The sequence below is a fragment of the Prionailurus viverrinus genome, chromosome X (genome assembly GCF_022837055.1).
Source record: "Prionailurus viverrinus isolate Anna chromosome X, UM_Priviv_1.0, whole genome shotgun sequence".
NCBI classification, from domain to species: domain Eukaryota; kingdom Metazoa; phylum Chordata; class Mammalia; order Carnivora; family Felidae; genus Prionailurus; species Prionailurus viverrinus.
This window is the reverse complement of record NC_062579.1, coordinates 37,902,782-37,921,447: the sequence shown is the minus strand read 5'-3', so window position 1 is coordinate 37,921,447 and position 18,666 is coordinate 37,902,782. Positions and strand designations below refer to the sequence as shown.

The following is an 18,666-nucleotide window of genomic DNA, read 5'->3' as shown; positions in this document are numbered from 1 at the left end:
AAAAAAAAAAGAATATGTAACAGAGACTGTATGCGGCCCTCAAAGTCTAAAATATTTACCATATGGCCCTTCAAAAAAAAAGTCTGCCAGCCCCTGATCTAAAGCCTGGTGCTCCTCACCTCACTTCTCAGGTCATAGAGCCCCTTGTGTCTTCTCCACTTCTTGACCCTTGCCCTCTAACTCAACATGGTTTCCCTCACCAAGTACGTGGCGGCATCGTGTAGTCTTCCCGACTCTAGCTGTTATGTTTTATCTCCTCAGTGAGACTCTAAGGTCACTGGGGGGTAGGTCTTTTATCACCAGTTTATCTGGAGTGCTTTCTATGCTGAGGTCGAATAGGTGGTTTGGTAGAACAAATTAATTTATATCAATAACTGAGGCTGAATTCCAACCAGGCTGCTCTTCCAACAGTAGGGCATCATTTTATAAGGCTCCTAGCCGTCAAGAGCTTTTCTTTCTCTGAGGTCCAGAATGTTTGCCAGGAAATGAAAGCAAGTTTCTTCCCTAAAAGAGAGCCTCTTACAGACCAGCAAAAGAAAAACCAGTGGTTCTAGGGATCCCCTTTATCTCCTGGTCCTTTTATTGGGCAGAAAATCATTTACTGAGCCCTTGTATATACTTATTCATGGCCATAGGATCATAAAAGCTTGTATTGCATAGCAGTGGTTCTCAAGTTTTTCCAGACTACAAAATGGTAAAGGGTGGATTCTCCTGAGAAAACTGCACACGTGCACAGACATATGTGTTACATATAGTTTCAGGGGGTTAATAAACTCAGTGCCAAATGTATATATGACAGATATAAAAACTATGAGCATAAACTTCAGGCAAATTAATTTAGGCCTTGGTTTGAGTGTTCAATACCTGGGCTAAAAACCAAAAAATGGAACATACAAAGGCACTTGGAATGGCCCTGATGTTCACATTTTTAAAGTTAAAACCTCAAGTCCTATTGATGTAAACCTCTCTTCTAAAGTACTGACACAAGTGTATTAAAGTGGCATAGGAACAAACATTTGACATAATATGGTGGCGGTAAAGAAAAAAAAAAATTATGTTTAAAAAATAGAGATGTCAACATGTCCCTGATTCTATTAAGGAGTAAACTGAATCTTCCAAATCATTTTAAGTCACTTTTCAGTCAACAGAGGGAGCTCTAACCTCAGTATCTCTTCAGAATTCAAGGGAATATACTCACTTTGGAAGAATCTCTTTTATATGAAACTTTGTGTGGCACCAGCATTCAACTTTTTTTTTACATTTTTATTTATTTTTGAGGGACAGAGAGAGACAGAGCACATGTGGGGAAGGAGCAGACAGAGAATGAGACGCAGAATCCGAAGCAGGCTCCAGGCTCTGAGCTGTCAGCACAGAGCCCGACGCGGGGCTCGAATTCACAAACCGTGAGATCATGACCTGAGCCGAAGTCGGACGCTTAACCGACTGAGCCACCCAGGCACCCCAACAACATTCAGCTTTAATACATACCAGCTTATATCCTGCAAGGCCTGGCCAGGTGTTATTGTCATCACTTTCTACGTGAGGAAAGGGCATCATTTATAGTCATTACTGGATATATTTTCAAAACAGATAAAATAATCTTTGAGGAGAATTATTAGGCTACATTCGTTTTTTAGTCAAAGAATCTGAAAATAATTCCTTAGTGTTTGTCCCTACTGTGAAGGATAAATACAGAAAATATACACAGATGACCTTTGTACTATTTTCCCTTCAAGCCTACTATAGATCCACAATCATGTATCTAAATGATTAGATTCAGGGTGAGAAACATCAGGAAATTCAAAACTGGTCAGATCTTAGGAAAGTATTAAGTACATACATGGTATATTACCTAACTCCCAATGGGACCAGGGGCAGTACCGTATTCTCAAATACATTAATATTTCTCTAGCAAACTATATGAGCATTTATGCAAAATGGGATAAACAGTATAAATAGCCTCATATTGGGTGAGTTCTAGTATTGCCCCAAGTCAGTTCTGGTGCTAAACTTAAGCAAAATCTAGCAGTTTTCAGAGCTTTAAAAATTTTTGGAACTACAGAGGAAGGACTGTGGACTTGTACTATCAGATACTTATGTTCATACTTAAACGATACTTCCTTTCTCACTAAAGGTGTGACATAAATGCCAATAACTGGTAGAGTGAAGGTAAATTTTTGAAATGAACTCTTTTAAAGGAAACAAGAAAAATGAAGAAAAAGACCCAACTGGGTCACAGAATAATTGAGTACCTTCTAATGCAGAGGGTTAGGTTAGGTGGCCCAGGCAATTAAAGTCTTAAGCCCTGTTTTCCCTTGATCTCCTGTGTTATCTAATCTATCTACCTACCTTGTCTATCTTTCTCCCTTCCTTCCTTCCATCCTTCCTTCCATCTTTCCTTCAGTCCTTCCTTCCATCCTTCCTTCCTTCCATCCTTCCTTCCATCCTTCCTTCCTTCCTTCCTTCCTTCCTTCCTTCCTTCCTTCCTTCCTTCCTTCCTTTTTAAGTAATCTCTAATGCCCAACATGGAACTTGAACTCGTACTCGTAACCCCGAGATCAAGAGTCACATGCTCTACCAACTGAGCCGGCCGGGTGCCCCAGTGCGTTACTTAATCTTTTTAGTCATTTTGTAGCCAGAGTGGTCTTTCTAAAATAGAACTCACAGCCTTCAGGGCTGACAGGACAAAACCAAAGTTCCCTAGTTTGTCAGCAAGGGCCTGTCACTCGTGGCCCTTGTAATTCCTCTGTGCTGTCGCTCTCCATCCTCCCCTGATCCACCCAACCACTCTCTGCAGCTCTGAACAGCTCAGAGTTGCCTCTGATACACTGTGCCCACTCCCACTACCCTGCCTGAATGTGTTCGCCTCTCTGCCTGAACACGCACTGCTGCTGTATGTGGCATTTAGATTCAGCTTGGATGCCACCTCTTGGAAGTTGTCCCTGATCTCCATCCCTCCCATGCACTTACACGGCAGCATGGAACTTCTGTCTACAAAAACACCTGGCGTATTGTGCTAACTGGGCAGTTTCCATGTAGCCTCTACACCAGACTCTGATAACCCTGGGAGCAAAGGCCACGTCTGCCTCTTCATCACTGACTGAGTCTTCAGCATGTGGCGTAAGTCCTGGCACATGGATGGTGCTGCATACCTATTTGCTAGATAAATTAATGAAATCAATGAGATACACAACAGGTTCAGAAGAGTGAAAAATCACTTAGGGTAGGGGCGTTCACGACAAGACTTAAACTAGATCTTGGAAGATACATAGATTTTTCATAGATGGAGGTGGGAGAAAGCATTTTAAGTTGGGGTGTGGCTGAAACATGGAGACAGGACGGTGTCAGGAATAGTCATCACTGCCCCCCCTTAAGTAACCTTATTTTGCTGGAGGATAGGGATTATGGGAGGAAGAAAAGGAAAGAGCCAAAAAGAATGTTGATATCATCACCATCATCATCATTAATAATTAATTAAGAAGGCATTATGGTAGAAAGGATGACAAATAACTGTCAACCAACTGGAAGAGCTTGGGTAAAGTCATTTCATCTCTCCTGGTATTATCCGTAAAACTGAGGAGTGGGATAGTTTTTTGCAGTCCTAAAATTCTATGATCTTTAGAAGTGTATTGGACTCGGCTTCCTGGGGGTTCTTTATCAGGAGGACTGGAGAGGGCTCTGGGTGCTAGCAAAAAGAGTCTGGACTTCCAGATGTAGGAAGTGTAAACTCACCAAGGTTACTGACCATGCAGGGATTCCAAGGCAGAAGAGAGACTCCCGGGCAGCAGCAAGGAGACTCCCCCAGGGGACGGTAAAAGTATCAAACGAGGCAATCTCAACAGCACGGGTATGAGGGGACACGATAAAGATCTGGGTTTAGCCCCCTGGGGTAAAGTTAGTAAGTCAGTCACCTTGGGGATCACAAGTATTGTTTCTAAAGGAACTACTGAAGAACAGCCAGGCCAAATCTTTGTTTTCCCCCTTAAATGCAAACTGCTACCCAGATATGGGTGCTGGAGACCATCACTGAGTTTCAGAAAGGCTGACCGTGGGGAGGCGGTGGTCTCCACTCTCACTAACCTGATGTACACAGATGTTACACTTATCACAGAACACCATATCATTCCCTTCTTCACTGTCTGGAGACCGGCACACATCACAGATCACATCTTCATCATACTCTATGCCTAGCCCTTCCTCTGTCTCAATAGCATGGTTCATATTTTCATGGCAATGGCGTTCCAGGACTTCTACTGTCTTTTCCATAAGATTCTCATCAACTGGCCCACAACCTGCACAGAAATACAAACAATCAATCAACCCATCAGTCAGCTGTCATTCCCAAATCACCTACTGTGAGCCCGGTGCAAGGATGGAGGGATTCTAAAAGATAAAACCATCTCTTCCCTGATCTAAAACAACCAGATTTCAAAGAATCTTTTACTAGAGCTATTCTAATATTTACCTATCATCACGTATTAGTGTTTGACACATGAAAGGAGAAATACATTTCACCACATTCCTTGTAAGATGTATTACTGACTCTTTCAGTTTTCTGTCCACATCCTAACCAGTCTCCTCCTAAATTTGTTTTCTCTTATTCCCACTGAGGGAGAGGTTCCTACTGAGCTTTGTAATTTTGAACACTTTAATTTACAGCTTAATAAGATAATTAGGATCACATAACTATTTGGACATAAATAATAATTCATTCTTAGCAAATGAGTCCCATCGAATGATTATATGAGGAAATTTTCACATAAAAAGGTATTAAGTCATAAAAGAAAATTCTAGGTTCTGTAAATGTCATTGTACATATGAAACATTTTGTTTTTCAAGCCCGACTTTTGAAAATATCCAATAATATTTTCCAACGGCAAACTATATATATAAAATAAACCTATTAGCATCCACAAAGGTCTAGCTGTAAATTCTGAAATTACCTTTTTTTGCCTCTTGATTCCTTTTCCTTCTATACTTTTAATTAAATAAAACTTTTAATTAAACAAAACCAACTTAATAAACCCAACTAAAAGATTCATATGGTGGACAGTGGCAACAACTAAACATACTTCTTTCTGGGGGGACTAATGATTTAGTGAGAGCACATATATATTTAACAGCTTGTAAAACTCAGGAACAATTCTGACAATGATTCAAACAAATTTACCCAAGTATTCTACTTCATTTGTAATATAAGCTATACTAAGAGACTCTGGAATTCCAAAACAACCTTTTTAGTGTCGTAGCTACTTATGAAAGCAAAAACCACCTAGGTAGTATGTTTCATTTTTCCAGCCAAGACAAATCACACACTTTTTTTTTTCCTGGCGTGGAGGAGGATATTCCACTTGACCCCATATTGGTTACGTAAACTTTGACAAGTTATTTATCCTCTTCAGGGCTTAGTTTCCTTATCTATAAAATAAGGACAATAATATAAACTCATTGATTTCTTGTGAGGCTGAGATGAGGTAATGTTTGTACACTGCTTAGTACAGTGCCTGCTATGTAGTAAGCACTCAATTTTTAAAATTCCTTAATCTGAACCAAAAAATATGCTTAATTTAATGTTGGTTTTACAAGTTTATTTTAAGCTTTTATAAGCCTCACTACAATATCATTTACTCTAAAGAGTAAGACTTGAGATAAGGCAATCCTTTTTTAAAATTCTTCCAAGCCTAAATGCAATGTGGTGTCTTGGATGGGCTCCTGGAACAGAAAAAGATCATTAGTGGAAGAACCGATGAAACCTCAATAAAGTCTAGAATTTAGATGATAGTAATGTACCTGTGTTGGTTCCTTAGCTTTGACAAACGTACTGTGGGCAAGTGAGACATTATTCACATTAGGGGAAACTGAAACTGTGTGAGGGGTACATGGCAACTGTATTACGTCTGCAACTTTTCTGTAAATCTAAAACTATTCTAAAATTAAAAAAGGCCATAAAAAAATCATCCAAAGGGAATTAACTGCAAAATACCAAAGGGACCTCGTCATCAGGTGGTGTCATGCCGAAGGCAGGCCTGGAATGATCATAATGTATATAGATGTCATACGGTTCCTAAGCACAACTGCACGCTGAACCGTCAATCCACTCGATTAAGCTCTCATACTCTGACTTACCCCCTCTGTCAGTCTTTCATTCTCTTCCCTTTGTGGTTCTCACCCTAAACTGACACCCATTCTCTCCTTTTGGAAGGCAGAGCAAGAGAAGACATACAGTAAAAAGTTTTCAAAAGCAAGAAGTACTGGTTACTGACAGAATAACTGCCACCATCATGCCAAACCGGATGTAATACGATGTTAAGTTTTTATTCACATGCATTCAGACACCAACCTCAAAAGAAAGAAAAAAAGGGGAGGGAGGGAAGAAAAGGAGAACCGCTGATCCTTGTTGTGCTAACAATGAATAAACGTGATTCAAGCAAAAATGCAATCAAATGTATGCTTTACCGCATCTCCTACGGAGACTTAAATAAAACCACCCACAGAGTTCCAAAGGACCATTTGGACCTAAACACCGCTCAGGCTGAAGACTGGTCAAAGAGCTGTGTGTAAGCATAAAGTGAGTTGCCTTTCAGCCTAGCATTTCCCAGCACTGCCGGCACGGTACGGTACAGCATACCATCACTTTACCACTATTATTACGTGTATTTCCAAGTTTTGTTTGTTTGTTTGTTGGCCTTTGCTTCATTGAATTTTATTTTTCGAGACCTGCATGACAACTTCAGAACTCGCTAAAGGTAGTGAGATAGCTGAGAACTGCTTAGGGGAAGTTCTGCCCTAGGCCTTTCGTTCTCCTTCCGGCAGGCAATGACAAGTCTGGCATCAAGGCTCACCGGACACACCGACCTGTCGGGTGCAGCGGTGCTGCCTAATGCTGAAGTTAGAACTTCTGTCCACCCGGCAGAGACGGCAGAAGTGCTGCTGCCCCTGGCCCTGCCCACTGATCAGAGTGTTTTTCAGGGCTGAGCCAGGCACCAGCTTCAGAATCCTCAACCAGGAGTCCAATTAGCCATGATCACTCTCACAATCAGAACTGGAAAACAATCTTATAAAACCTACATGCCATCCCTGACCTGTGCTATTCACAATGAACAAGGAAAGAAAAGGTCAGATTTAAATGTTATTGCTCTATTTCAGTATATTTATGCATTTCAAGAAATGCCTCATTAAGGTAAGATCAAAGAGAAAAATAAATGAAAAGGCCAGAAAAGAAAAGAAGCCACAAGATGAAAGCAAGTTAAATGGTCCTGACAACTTAAAAAAAACCACGAGTCAAGTCAAGGAATAACTTAGTTGTAAGAAAAGAACTTACCCATTTCTGCGAGGTCTTCATTGAGTTCCTGGAGCCAGAAGATGTCCATGTCGTCTAGGTCATAGCGACACACAGATGCTGCCAACTCCATGATGTTGATGTAGCCAGGTTCCGTGCTTTCCGAGCTGGAGCAGCGGATGTACTTCCGGGGCCGCATAAACAGAACATCCTTTACTTTCTCAGCCACAACCCTAGAAAAGTGAAAGGAAGATACTGATAACAGTCGACAAATGACAGATTCTAGGGACTGACTTGGGTGGGACCAACGGCACTCAGGCCATATGGTGGAGTTGAATGTTCTCCCTTGCCTCCATAGGGGGAGATCCCTTGCTCTGCCAACTGAGAGGCACGGCAGATCCCTATCTAGAAAGTAAATGGTTCTACAGATTCAGTTTTGTCATCTGCCGTGAACATTCTGACTGCTAATGAGATATTTCAGTTACACTTATCGCTCCTGGGTCTCTATTATCATTCATTCTAATAATGTTGCATTGTGTGTTCTTGGTGCAATAGCTACCACGTTTGTTTAGAAGGGGGAACTGAGGAAGAGGTGATACCTGCACAAAGGCACAGCAGATTCCATACCAAAGATATATTTCAGCCAAAGCCATGATTGTCATGGAGGCAATACTGGACGGTGGTTAAGAGCACAGAGTATAGACTGGGGCGCCTGGGCGGCTCAGTTGGTTAAGCGTCCAACTCTTGATTTGGCTACTAGCACAGAGCCTGCTTGGGATTCTCTCACCCTTTCTCTCTGCCCCTTCCCAACTTAAAAAAAAAGTACAGGCTATAGACTCACAAGCCTGGTTTTTCTGCCACTTACTCACATAGTCATCTTGGGGAACTACTTTCTTTTTTTTAAAATTTTTAAGTTTTATTTATTTTGAGAGGGAGAGAGAGAGAGAGAGAGAGCACGAACGGGGTTGGAGCAGAGAAAGAATCCTAAGCAGGCCCCACACAGTGCAGAACCCATTGTGGGGCCTGGACTCAGCAACCCTGAGATTATGACCAGAGCCGAAATCAAGAGTTGGCCGCTTAACTGACTGTGCCACCCAGGCACCCTGGGAACTACTTAGTTTCTATAAGGTTTGGTTTTCTTAGCTAAAAAGTAAGGACAGTAGTCATAAATTATGATACAATAATATTAAACTTGCAGGGCTATTATGACATGTGAAATAAATATATAAAGAGCTTAGCATAGTATATAGTAAAAAAAAAAGATGTTTAATAATGTTATTGTTACTATATTTCTCGTTATTTTCACTATTTATGTAAATGAGGTGAAGCCTAAAGGCCATGGACTTATATAAACTTCAGGCATTTCCTAGCCATAAATGATAGTGACCATAAGTCTGGGCCAGGGTAACATGACAGGATGAAAGATTTCTGTTCCTCTATCAACTTCCCCAGCAAGCCTGAAGCAAACCTGTATTTCCTCTCACCCCTCCTGACACTTAGGAACCCAAGCCAAGGAAACCAAGCAAGGGAAGAAACAGAAGTTTCTCACCAATGACGTATTCTACAATCAATGTTTTAGATACTGCATGAAGCATCAGAATACAAACAAGAGGAAATCTGGATTCTTATTCTCTCGCAATTTTAGTTTATTTTTATTTTTATTTTTTTAAGTAGTCTCGATGCCCAGTGTGGAGCCCAACGTAGGGCTTGAACTCAAGATGCTGAGATTGCTGAGATCAAGACCTGAGCTGAGATCAATAGTCAGACACTTAACAGACTAAGCCACCTAGGCACTCTTCCCTGGCAATTAAAACATTTTTTTTAAATTTTTATTTATTTTTGAGAGAAGGAGAGACAGAGTGCGAGTGGGGGAGGAACAGAGAGAGAGGGAGACACAGAATCCAAAGGAGACTCCAGGCTCTGAGCTGTCAGCACAGAGCCCAATGCGGGGCTTGAACTCACGAACCGCGAGATCATGACCCGAGCTGAAGTCAGATGCTTAACTGACTGAGCCACCCAGATGCCCCTAAAAAAATTTTTTTAATGTTTATTTATTGTTGGGGTGGGGGAGGGAGACAGGGAGGGAGGAAGAGAGAGAGAGAGAGAGGCAGGCAGGCAGGCAGGCAGGCAGGCAGAGAGAGACTGAGACACAGAATCTGAAGCAGGCTCCAGGGTGTCAGCACAGAGCCTGATGCAGGGCTTGAACCCATGAGCCGTGAGATCATGACCTGAGCTGAAGTCATTTAACCAACTGAGCCACCCAGGTGCCCCATTCCCTGGAAATTTTAAAGAACACAGTGGACCCTCTAAAAAAGAGAGAAAGAAATATGTACATATATCATAAAATGAAAACTGTTTCTCTGGAAGGCTTGTGGAGCCAGTTTCTTTACTCGAGAGTTACTATATATGTAGAAGGATTCATAAACATAAATGTATTCGTATAAAGACATGTAAGTATACATAGGCACAGTCCACCTTGTAAATATACAGTAAATATTTCTTCCTAAGCATTCTTCCACAAGGTTATGATCCCACATAATGTATGTTGAATAAAGTTAATAACTATATGCTTTTGCACATTTTAACTTTCCTACCATATGGAGTTTTTAAAGCCAAAGGTGACAAATATTTGAGGAAAAAAGCAGAACCCTAAAATATTTATTGAAGCTAAAAACTTGGGAACTGCTGACAGAGGCCTGCTTCCAACTGAAATGAACCCAACTGAAAAGGACAGGACATGCATATGAATTCTCTCAAGACAATGAGATTAAATATGCTATGCTTATTTGGTACATGGCCTATGAGGTAATTATAGAATATCTAATTTTTTTCAAGATTCATCTTGTTCTAAAAGAAAGAATATTTTTCTAACTATTCATATTGATTGCCTCAAATTCTATGTGGAACAAGGTAGACTATAAATGTTCTTGACTTAAACTAACATGTTTATTAAGCTTCTGGAAGAAACCTCAGACTATGACTACACACACACACACACACACACACACACACACACACTATATATATATATACATATATATATATGTATATATCTTATACATATATACATACATACACATATATATATTTTAAAGTTTATTATAAGTAATCTCTACACCCAATGTGGGGCCTGAACTCATGAACATGAGATCAAGAGCTGCATGCTTCTTTGACTGAGCCAGCCAGGTGCCCTGAAGGCAAATATATTTTATTCGTTATTTATTTAAAGAAATTGGATGTTCTTTCGGCTCAGGTCATGATCTCACGGTTCGTGGGATCAAGCCCTGTGTCAGGTTCTGTGCTGACAGTGTGGAGCCTGCTTGGGATTCTTTCTCTCCCTCTCTCTCTCTGCCCCTCCCCCACTCACACTCTCTCTCCCTCCCTCTCTCTGACCCTCCCCCACTCACGCTCTCTCTCCCTCCCTCTGTCTCTCTCAATAAATAAATAAGTGAAACTTAAAAAAAAAAGCCATCAGCCATAAATGAAGAGATTAAAAAACGTGTTTATCACCAATATATAATAAACTCTTACAAATCAATTAGAAAAAGACAGACAAGTAGACAAGAAACTTGAATAGGTACTTCACAAATAAGGCTATCCACATGGCAAGAAAACTTAACGGTTCTCAACCTCATTAGTTATCAGAGAAATGCAGATGGAAATCATAATTACTATTACCTACCAGAATGGCTAAACTTGGAAAGGCTGACCAAAAACTGACATTACTTAAGTGTTTGTAAGGAAGCAAACAGACCTCTCCTACACTGCCGGTGGGCGTGTGAATTAGTACAACCACTTTGGCAAACTACTCAGCAGCAGATATCCTAGCTGAACATCATACCCTAGGACCTAGTAAACCCACTCTGAGGAATATACTTAACAAAAAAGTAGACATATGTATGTCAAAGGAAGAAAGATGTCTATATATTAGCTGAAAACTGGAAGTGATACAAATACCTATCAAGATCAGAATGGATAAATAAAATGTGGAATATTGACAAAATGGACTATGACACAGAAGTGAAGCTTAATAAACTAGTACATGCAACAGCATGGATAAATCTCACAACTGTTATGATGAACAGAACAATCTAGCCTCAATATCAAGTTCAAAAACTGTCACCTATGGAGAGGGAGGTCAGTTACTGGGCATGAGCAGTAGGGCTTCTGGGGTGTTGGTCACATTCTATTTTTCGATCTGAGTGGCAGTTAAACAAGTGTACTTCATTCATGAAAGTTCACTGAGTTATACAGTTATGCTCTGGTCACTTCTCTATGTGTATATTATACTTCAATGCAAGATTTATAATGATAATGATGACAATGACGTTATATCACTCATCTTTTCATATGTAACTTGAACTAAAGGTCTGAATCTAAAGACCGAATCTATGGCAGCGAACATACTATAGACTGAAACGGTAATACTAAAAGCAAGGAAATGCACGGGTAAAGGTGAAGTTAATTCAAATCTCGTATGGAGAAATTTGTGTAGAGGGGAAGGTCTATGAGAATTAGTGAAAAATATTACTTTGGGATTTTTAAAATGCAGCTTTAACATCTTCAAGTACATACCACATGGCTGCAGCTGGGGAAAATTCCAGGATTATCCCTGGGTCATTTTCTTCTCTGGGCAATATATCCTAGGTATAGAGACATTCTTTGAATGGTCACCAGAACAACTGATCAAATCAGCAAAAGCTCATAAGCCCAGAGGTATGAGCAATTTTGCCAGGATGATGTTAAGTAAGGGAAGTTTTTGATTTGGATGCTCGAATGTAAATGAATGTTGCAATAACTTCGTGGGTGACTGACCTTTGGTGAAAGGACCCACAGCCACACCTGCTTAGCTCCATAGAAAAAAGACCTACCCACCGGCTCCTCAGGGTAGGCCAGGTTCACAGCATGTGAACACTGCTGTTTGACACTGAGGAGGCAACAAAAGAAAGCTGCAACTACTCTAACCTGACCGATGGCCTCCCCTATATATTATGCACAGTGAATCCTTAGTGTGTCTTTGGTTGATCTAAATATTTGGCAGGTAGAGACTATGCTTCATTTCCTGGAGTGGATTAGGATCATTTGTGAACAGCACAGAAATTGCACAATACTTTATCATTATGGATTTTTTAAAGGCTTGAAATAAATGTCTTAAAAGCTACCTAAATAGGAGCCCCTTTATATTACTATCTCTAGTAGTTTCCCAAATTTCTCCGTGTTAATCTGGCCACTCTGGGTTGACTGCGTCTCTATCAAACTCCACGCCTCATCTATGAAACAAAGGACAATTATAACCTCTGTGACAGCTGGTATTTTCAAAATCTCACATGCTCTTTTACAATGTGACTTAGCTACTCCCCCATCAAGTGGTGAAGTCTATTTCTCCTCTTCTTCAATCAGGGAGGGCTTACGACTGTTTCCACCGACAGAATATGGCAGAAGTGATGCTATGAGAAGTGCAAGGCCGGGTCTTAAAAGGAAATACACCTTTCACCTTATTGGCCGGAACACACGCAGGTGCCTGAGGCCTGTAAGAAGTCTGTCTGTGCGGAGACTGTTGTGCTGTGAGGAAACCAAAATGCATGGAGAAGCCAGGTACGGTCTACGTCATCCCAGCCCAGGTGACAGACATGTTAGTGGATAAGCCTTCAGATGATTATAGCCCCCAGCTGCTGAGTCACCCCCAAATTTCAAGTCTTGCTGGATGAGGCCGTAGGTATCATGGAGCAGAGACAAGCCATCTCCACTCTGCCCATCCGATTTCCTGACCCACAGAATCCATGAGTGTAACATAGCTGCTTGAAGCTGCTAAGTCTGGGGGCAATAGTAAGTGGGAAAGCCACCGGAGGGCTGCTTTAAACTTTAAGATGTGTGTATGAAGGCGCTCTCTACATTGTGCTTCTGACAGAGTCTCATAATTGAAAGCAAGAGTGGCAGACTGGTGCCGCATGAAACGGAACAGGAAAGGAAGTGTGGGGAGAGTGGGGCAAGGAGAACAGGGGAGGTGAGAGAGGCAGGATGATGAAATGGAGCAGTGGAGCGGGAGGCAGGCTTGGGCTCCCATTTATCATCAGGGCCATTCTTCCTTTGACTCACTATATGGAATCTGAGTATCTTTTGAAAGTAGGGTCAAGAAGATCTCCTTTAATACTGAGTCTGGGGTATGAGGCAAAGAAGAATCAAAGACAGCTCCAAGAATTTTGGCTCGAAAGACTGAAAAGACACAGCACAAAGAATGGATCTGCCATCAGTTAAACACAGGAAACTACAGGTGGAGCTAGTTTGGGAAGAAGATCAATAGTTCAGTTTGGGACATTTGAAGTCTCAGATGCCTACTGGACATCCAAATGGAGATGCTGAATTGGTGGTTATATATTTGAGCCTGGAATTTAGTGAAGAAAGTGCTGCTCTCCATAGTCCAGTTAGTTCAATGTTTACATTCCAAAAAGAAATAGGGGCCTGTCTGAATATCTATCCAAAATATCTAAAAGAGGAATATCTGAATATCCCTCTTTAAGTATCATTAGTGATTGATAATAAACTGTTAAGTGAAAAAAGCAAGTTCTAGAACATTCCCATTTTTATATATATATATATATATATATACATATATATATATATAGACAAGCATGTGTATAAGCATGTATACAATGCAGTTGATGTTTTGTATTCTGATTCATTTTTGTTTTCACAATAAGTCAGTAATTCATCTATAATTAAAAGCATACATACACACACACACACACACACACACACACACACACACAGTAAATACATCAACCACTTGCATGTCATAGAAATTATAATGCATGCTTCCTTTCAACCAAACATGAAGCACTGTTTTCCTTCCATTGTAATCTTGTGGCAACAGAAACTATTTAAATATACAAATGAAAACCTTAAACAAAAAAAAAAATGATCTGAAGCTTGTTTATTGTTGACTAGCATAAAAAAATATCCATGGTCTACCTAAAAACATGTAATGAAGTTAACACCAACTTCATTTGTTGAACTTGCTTTCAAAATGTTCCTTGTGGTAGTCAACAGACTTATCTCAACAGCTGTAACTTACAGTGCAAGCTGGCTCTGTGATTGTCTGCACCTTTCCCCTCAACTGCCACACACCCTGCACTACGCTAAAGAAACAACTGCAGAAAGGACAGTGCAACAGAGGGAAAGATCTGGCTTGAAAACCAGAACAATGATTCTGAAATATGCTTCACTTACTCTGCTGTATCACTTTCCCCTCCTTTTCAGTTATGACAGCCCCAAGGATCAGGTCAATTAACTTCTATATATCCAAAATTACTTAAGTCCATTAGGAAATAAAATTCTGAAGCATTCTGACAATCTTGTGGATTAGGTAATAAATAAAAAGCAAGTGTTTAGCTTATTAGTATTTAAGTTTCTCTAGCCGACTGATTAATCTGTCTGCAGGCAATTAGGCAAGTAACTGAAACACAAACATTAAAAATATTACTATTGTGACAGATTGAAGAGGGTCACATATCATCTGATATTCCTTCTGTCGAGAGGTAGGGTCTATTTCTCTCCCCTTCAGTTCGGGAGCTCTCTGTGACCTCCTCTAATAACATATGGTGGAAGTGGGGTGCCTGGCTGGTTCAGTCGGTACAGAGCAAGGCTCCTGATCTCAGGGTCATGAGTTCAAGCCCGCGTTGGGCATGGAGCCTACTTAAAATAAAAATCAGAATAAATTAAAAAAAAAAAAACTACGGTGGAAATAATACTATGCAAGTTTCTGAGCCCAGGTCTTGAGACTAGCAGCTTCCACTTGTTATCTCTTGGAATACTCACTCTTGGAGCCCAGAGGTGCTATGTAAGAAGTCAAATTATGCTGTTGAGAGATCATGTGGAAAGGTCCTAAGACTATATGGGAATTTGGGCAGTGCAGGTCACAGCACCAACTACAGGGTTACATTGGTGAATAGTATCAGTAAGGTCCCTGCGCTCACGGAGCTTTGAGTTTGTAATGCCACTATCAAAGAGTAGCAGAGAAATGCTAGGTGCTCACCAAACTGTTTCGTTTTCCATCTAGGCACACAGCAAGACTGCACCCCCCAGCCTTCTCTGCAGTCAGGTGGGCCGAGTGAGCTCTGGCCAATGGAATATAGGTGGATAAGCCACTTCAAATCCTAGCACCCCCAAAATCTACCTGTATAACCCTCCACATTGTCTTTTCTTTTCCTGCAGACTGGATTTAGAATTTTGCGGGGAAAGATGGGAGTAGAAATGGACCTAGCCAACAGAGAAGCCACTCATAAAAAAGCCTGAGTCCCTGAAGGACTGACTACATGGGGCAGAGGTGACTCACATCCCAACCTACACTGGATGGAGATAAGTGCAATACATAAAACCTTCACTGTGTTAATACGCTGAGACTTTGGGGGGGGGTGTCTGTTATAGTAAATGGCCTATCTGGACTAATACAAAGAAGAACCTGTAGAGTTACTTCCCAATATTTTCATGTATGTTTTAACTTAAATAACTGGAGTAGTCCCCCTTTGTCTGTGGTTTCCCTTTCCACGGTTTCAGTTACCCACAGTCAACCGTGGTCTGGAGGCATATGATCCTCCTTCTGATGTATCATCAGAAGGTCAACAGTAGCCTAATGCTATGTCACGATGCCCATGTCATTCACCTCATTTCATCTCATCAAGTAGGCATTTTATCATCTCACATCATCACGAGAAGGGTGAGATATTTTGAGAGAAGACAGCACATTCACATAACTTGTATTATAGTATGTTGTTGTAATTGTTACATTTTATTAGTTATCTTAATCGTTTACTGTACCTAGTTTAGAAATTAAACTTTATCGTAGGTGTGTATGTATAGGAAAAAACATAGCATACATAGGGTTTGGCACTATCCAGTTTCAGGCAACCAGTAGGGGTCTTGGAATGTATCCCCAGTGAATGGGGGGTGGGGGACTACTGTATTGTATTGCGTTAGATTCATTCTTAAATTTCTCTAACAAATTTATGTTTTAGAATATTTTCTCTAGAGAAGTGAGATCTCTACCAGTAGAAAATAAAGTCACTAACCGATTAGGTTTTCATTTTACTAAACCAACATGGACGAGCTGATCCAAAATAATGTATTAGAAGAGTTTTGCTTTTACATTCTGATATTACTTATATCCTATTGTGAACTGCTAGAGTCTTTATTAAAAACCTTTAGCATAGAATTAAGGAATGTCATCATGCTCTTGATGCACACTGATTTACGATTTTTTAAATTTTGGAAGGTGGGAAGAATGTTTACAATTAAACAATTCACATTTCTTCTTTATATGAAAGTAATACATGATCACTGAAGATACTGGTTTTCAGTTTAAAAGCAATCATTCTAAGGTCTAATTATAAAGCATTTACATTTGTTTAGATTTGGCAGTTATATTAGAGGAAAACACTTTTATTTGTAGCTTTTGAGAGTAAAGCTACTATCTTCTTTTTTTTAAAGTAGGCTCCATGCCCAGTGTGGCACCCAACGCAGGGTTCGAACTCACGACCCTGTGATCAAGACCTGAGCCGAGATCAAGAGTTGGGACACAACCGACTGGGCCATCCAGGTGCCCCATAAAGCTACCATCTTTTACTTAAAAAACTGTTCAAGGGGCGCCTGGGTGGCGCAGTCGGTTAAGCGTCCGACTTCAGCCAGGTCACGATCTCGCGGTCCGTGAGTTCGAGCCCCGCGTCAGGCTTTGGGCTGATGGCTCAGAGCCTGGAGCCTGTTTCCGATTCTGTGTCTCCCTCTCTCTCTCTGCCCCTCCCCTGTTCATGCTCTGTCTCTCTCTCTCCCCAAAAAATAAATAAATGTTGAAAAAAAAAATTAAAAAAAAAAAAAAACTGTTCAAATATTCTCTCAATTGTGTAAATAACTCAACTGTTACCACGCACCTCCTTAACTGGTAGGAGGTTTGTAATCTATGAAAACAACAATACTGAAGACATATAAAAAGAAACACTAACGCAAAAAGTTAGAAAATTAGCCAATAAAAAGGAACACAAATACTGTTCTGTCTTATAGTGTGGGGGAAAAAAGTAACATAGTTGGACAGAGTGAAGTATAAATAGAGAAATCAGCATCTCAAGTCAAAGTAGGAAAACATTTTTTAAAGTCACCTTGGTAGATTTATGAAAGAAGGGATTTGTAAAAATAGGACTGGGATTACTTGGCAATTCAAGAATTGTGTTTTCTTCCACAGCGGCATGGCATCGAGGTGGGGGGGGGCTGGGGTCTCGCGCCTATCACTTTTAAAAGGAGGCTGGCTCAACAAATGAGCAGGGACACACGGACGTCCACATGTGACAGAATGAAGCTGGGCCTTAACACTCCACAACATATACAAAAGTTAACTCAAATGGATCGAAGACGCAAGTGTAGGAGATGAAACTATAAGATTCTTGGGAGAAAACAGGTGCAAAACTTCAAAATCTTGGTTTAGGCAATGATTCCTTAGATATGACACCAAAAAGGGAAGCAACCAAAGCCAAAAACAAACTAAACTTCATCAAAACTAAAAACTTTTGTGCTTCAAAGGACACTACCAAGAAAGTGAAAAGACAACTCATAGAATGAGAGAAATTATTTGTAAATCATGTGTCTGATAAGAGACTTATATCCAGAATATGTAAGGAACTTTTAGAACTCAGTAACAAAACAAACAGCCCAATTTTTAAAATGGAGAAAAGATCTGAATAATTTCTCCAAAGAAAAAATATATACGAGGTATGTATGAATGTAGTATATAAAAATGGGACATTCCAAAACCAACGGGTCAACAGGGGACTCTGTTGCCTTGTTCACCAACGGGTCAGATTTTTAGCAGCTGAGGGCATCTATTCCAAAGTGAATGTGATGAAACATAAAGAAGTAAAGACGAGGTGATTCACTTTGGCTGTCTGAACAGCAGTGTTTCATAGGAAGAGAAAAAAAAATCACACAAAGGCTTCTTTTTGTAATAAAGTAGAAAAGCTCTCTTTCAAAAAGAATATACACATGGCTAATAAGCACATGAAGAAAAGATGCTCAACATCATTAGCCATTAGGCAAATGCAACTTAACACTATGGAGAGATCTGCTTTATATCCACCAGGATGGCTATAATCAAAACGACAGGCAATAACAAGTGTTGGTAAAGACATGGAGAAAATGAAACACTCATATATTGCTGGTAGGAATAGAAGATACAGATGCTCTGGAAAACAGTTTGACAGTTCCTCAAAATGTTAAAGACACAGTTACCACAGGACTCAGTAATTCTACTCCTAGGTACATGCCCACGAGAAATGAAAACTAAGTCCACTCAAAAACTTGTACAAGAATGCTCACAGCAGCATTATTTATAATAGTTAAAACATGGA

At 40.3% G+C, this 18,666-nt stretch overlaps 1 protein-coding gene across 5 annotated transcripts in view; it reads right to left on the bottom strand.

Annotated features, from left to right (window-relative positions):
• JADE3 (jade family PHD finger 3) overlaps positions 1-18,666 on the bottom strand; it is a 135,781-nt gene that overhangs the window by 23,644 nt on the left and 93,471 nt on the right. For all 5 annotated transcript variants that reach the window (XR_007148983.1, XM_047844255.1, XM_047844252.1 and 2 more), the window contains 2 exons: positions 7,322-7,512; positions 4,081-4,292 (listed from right to left, as the gene is read on the bottom strand). Coding sequence is in view for 4 of the 5 variants with exons in the window: in XM_047844255.1 (XP_047700211.1) it covers positions 4,081-4,292; positions 7,322-7,512 (403 nt within the window). In the remaining variant the exon portion in view is untranslated. The remainder of the gene's footprint in view (positions 1-4,080; positions 4,293-7,321; positions 7,513-18,666) is intronic.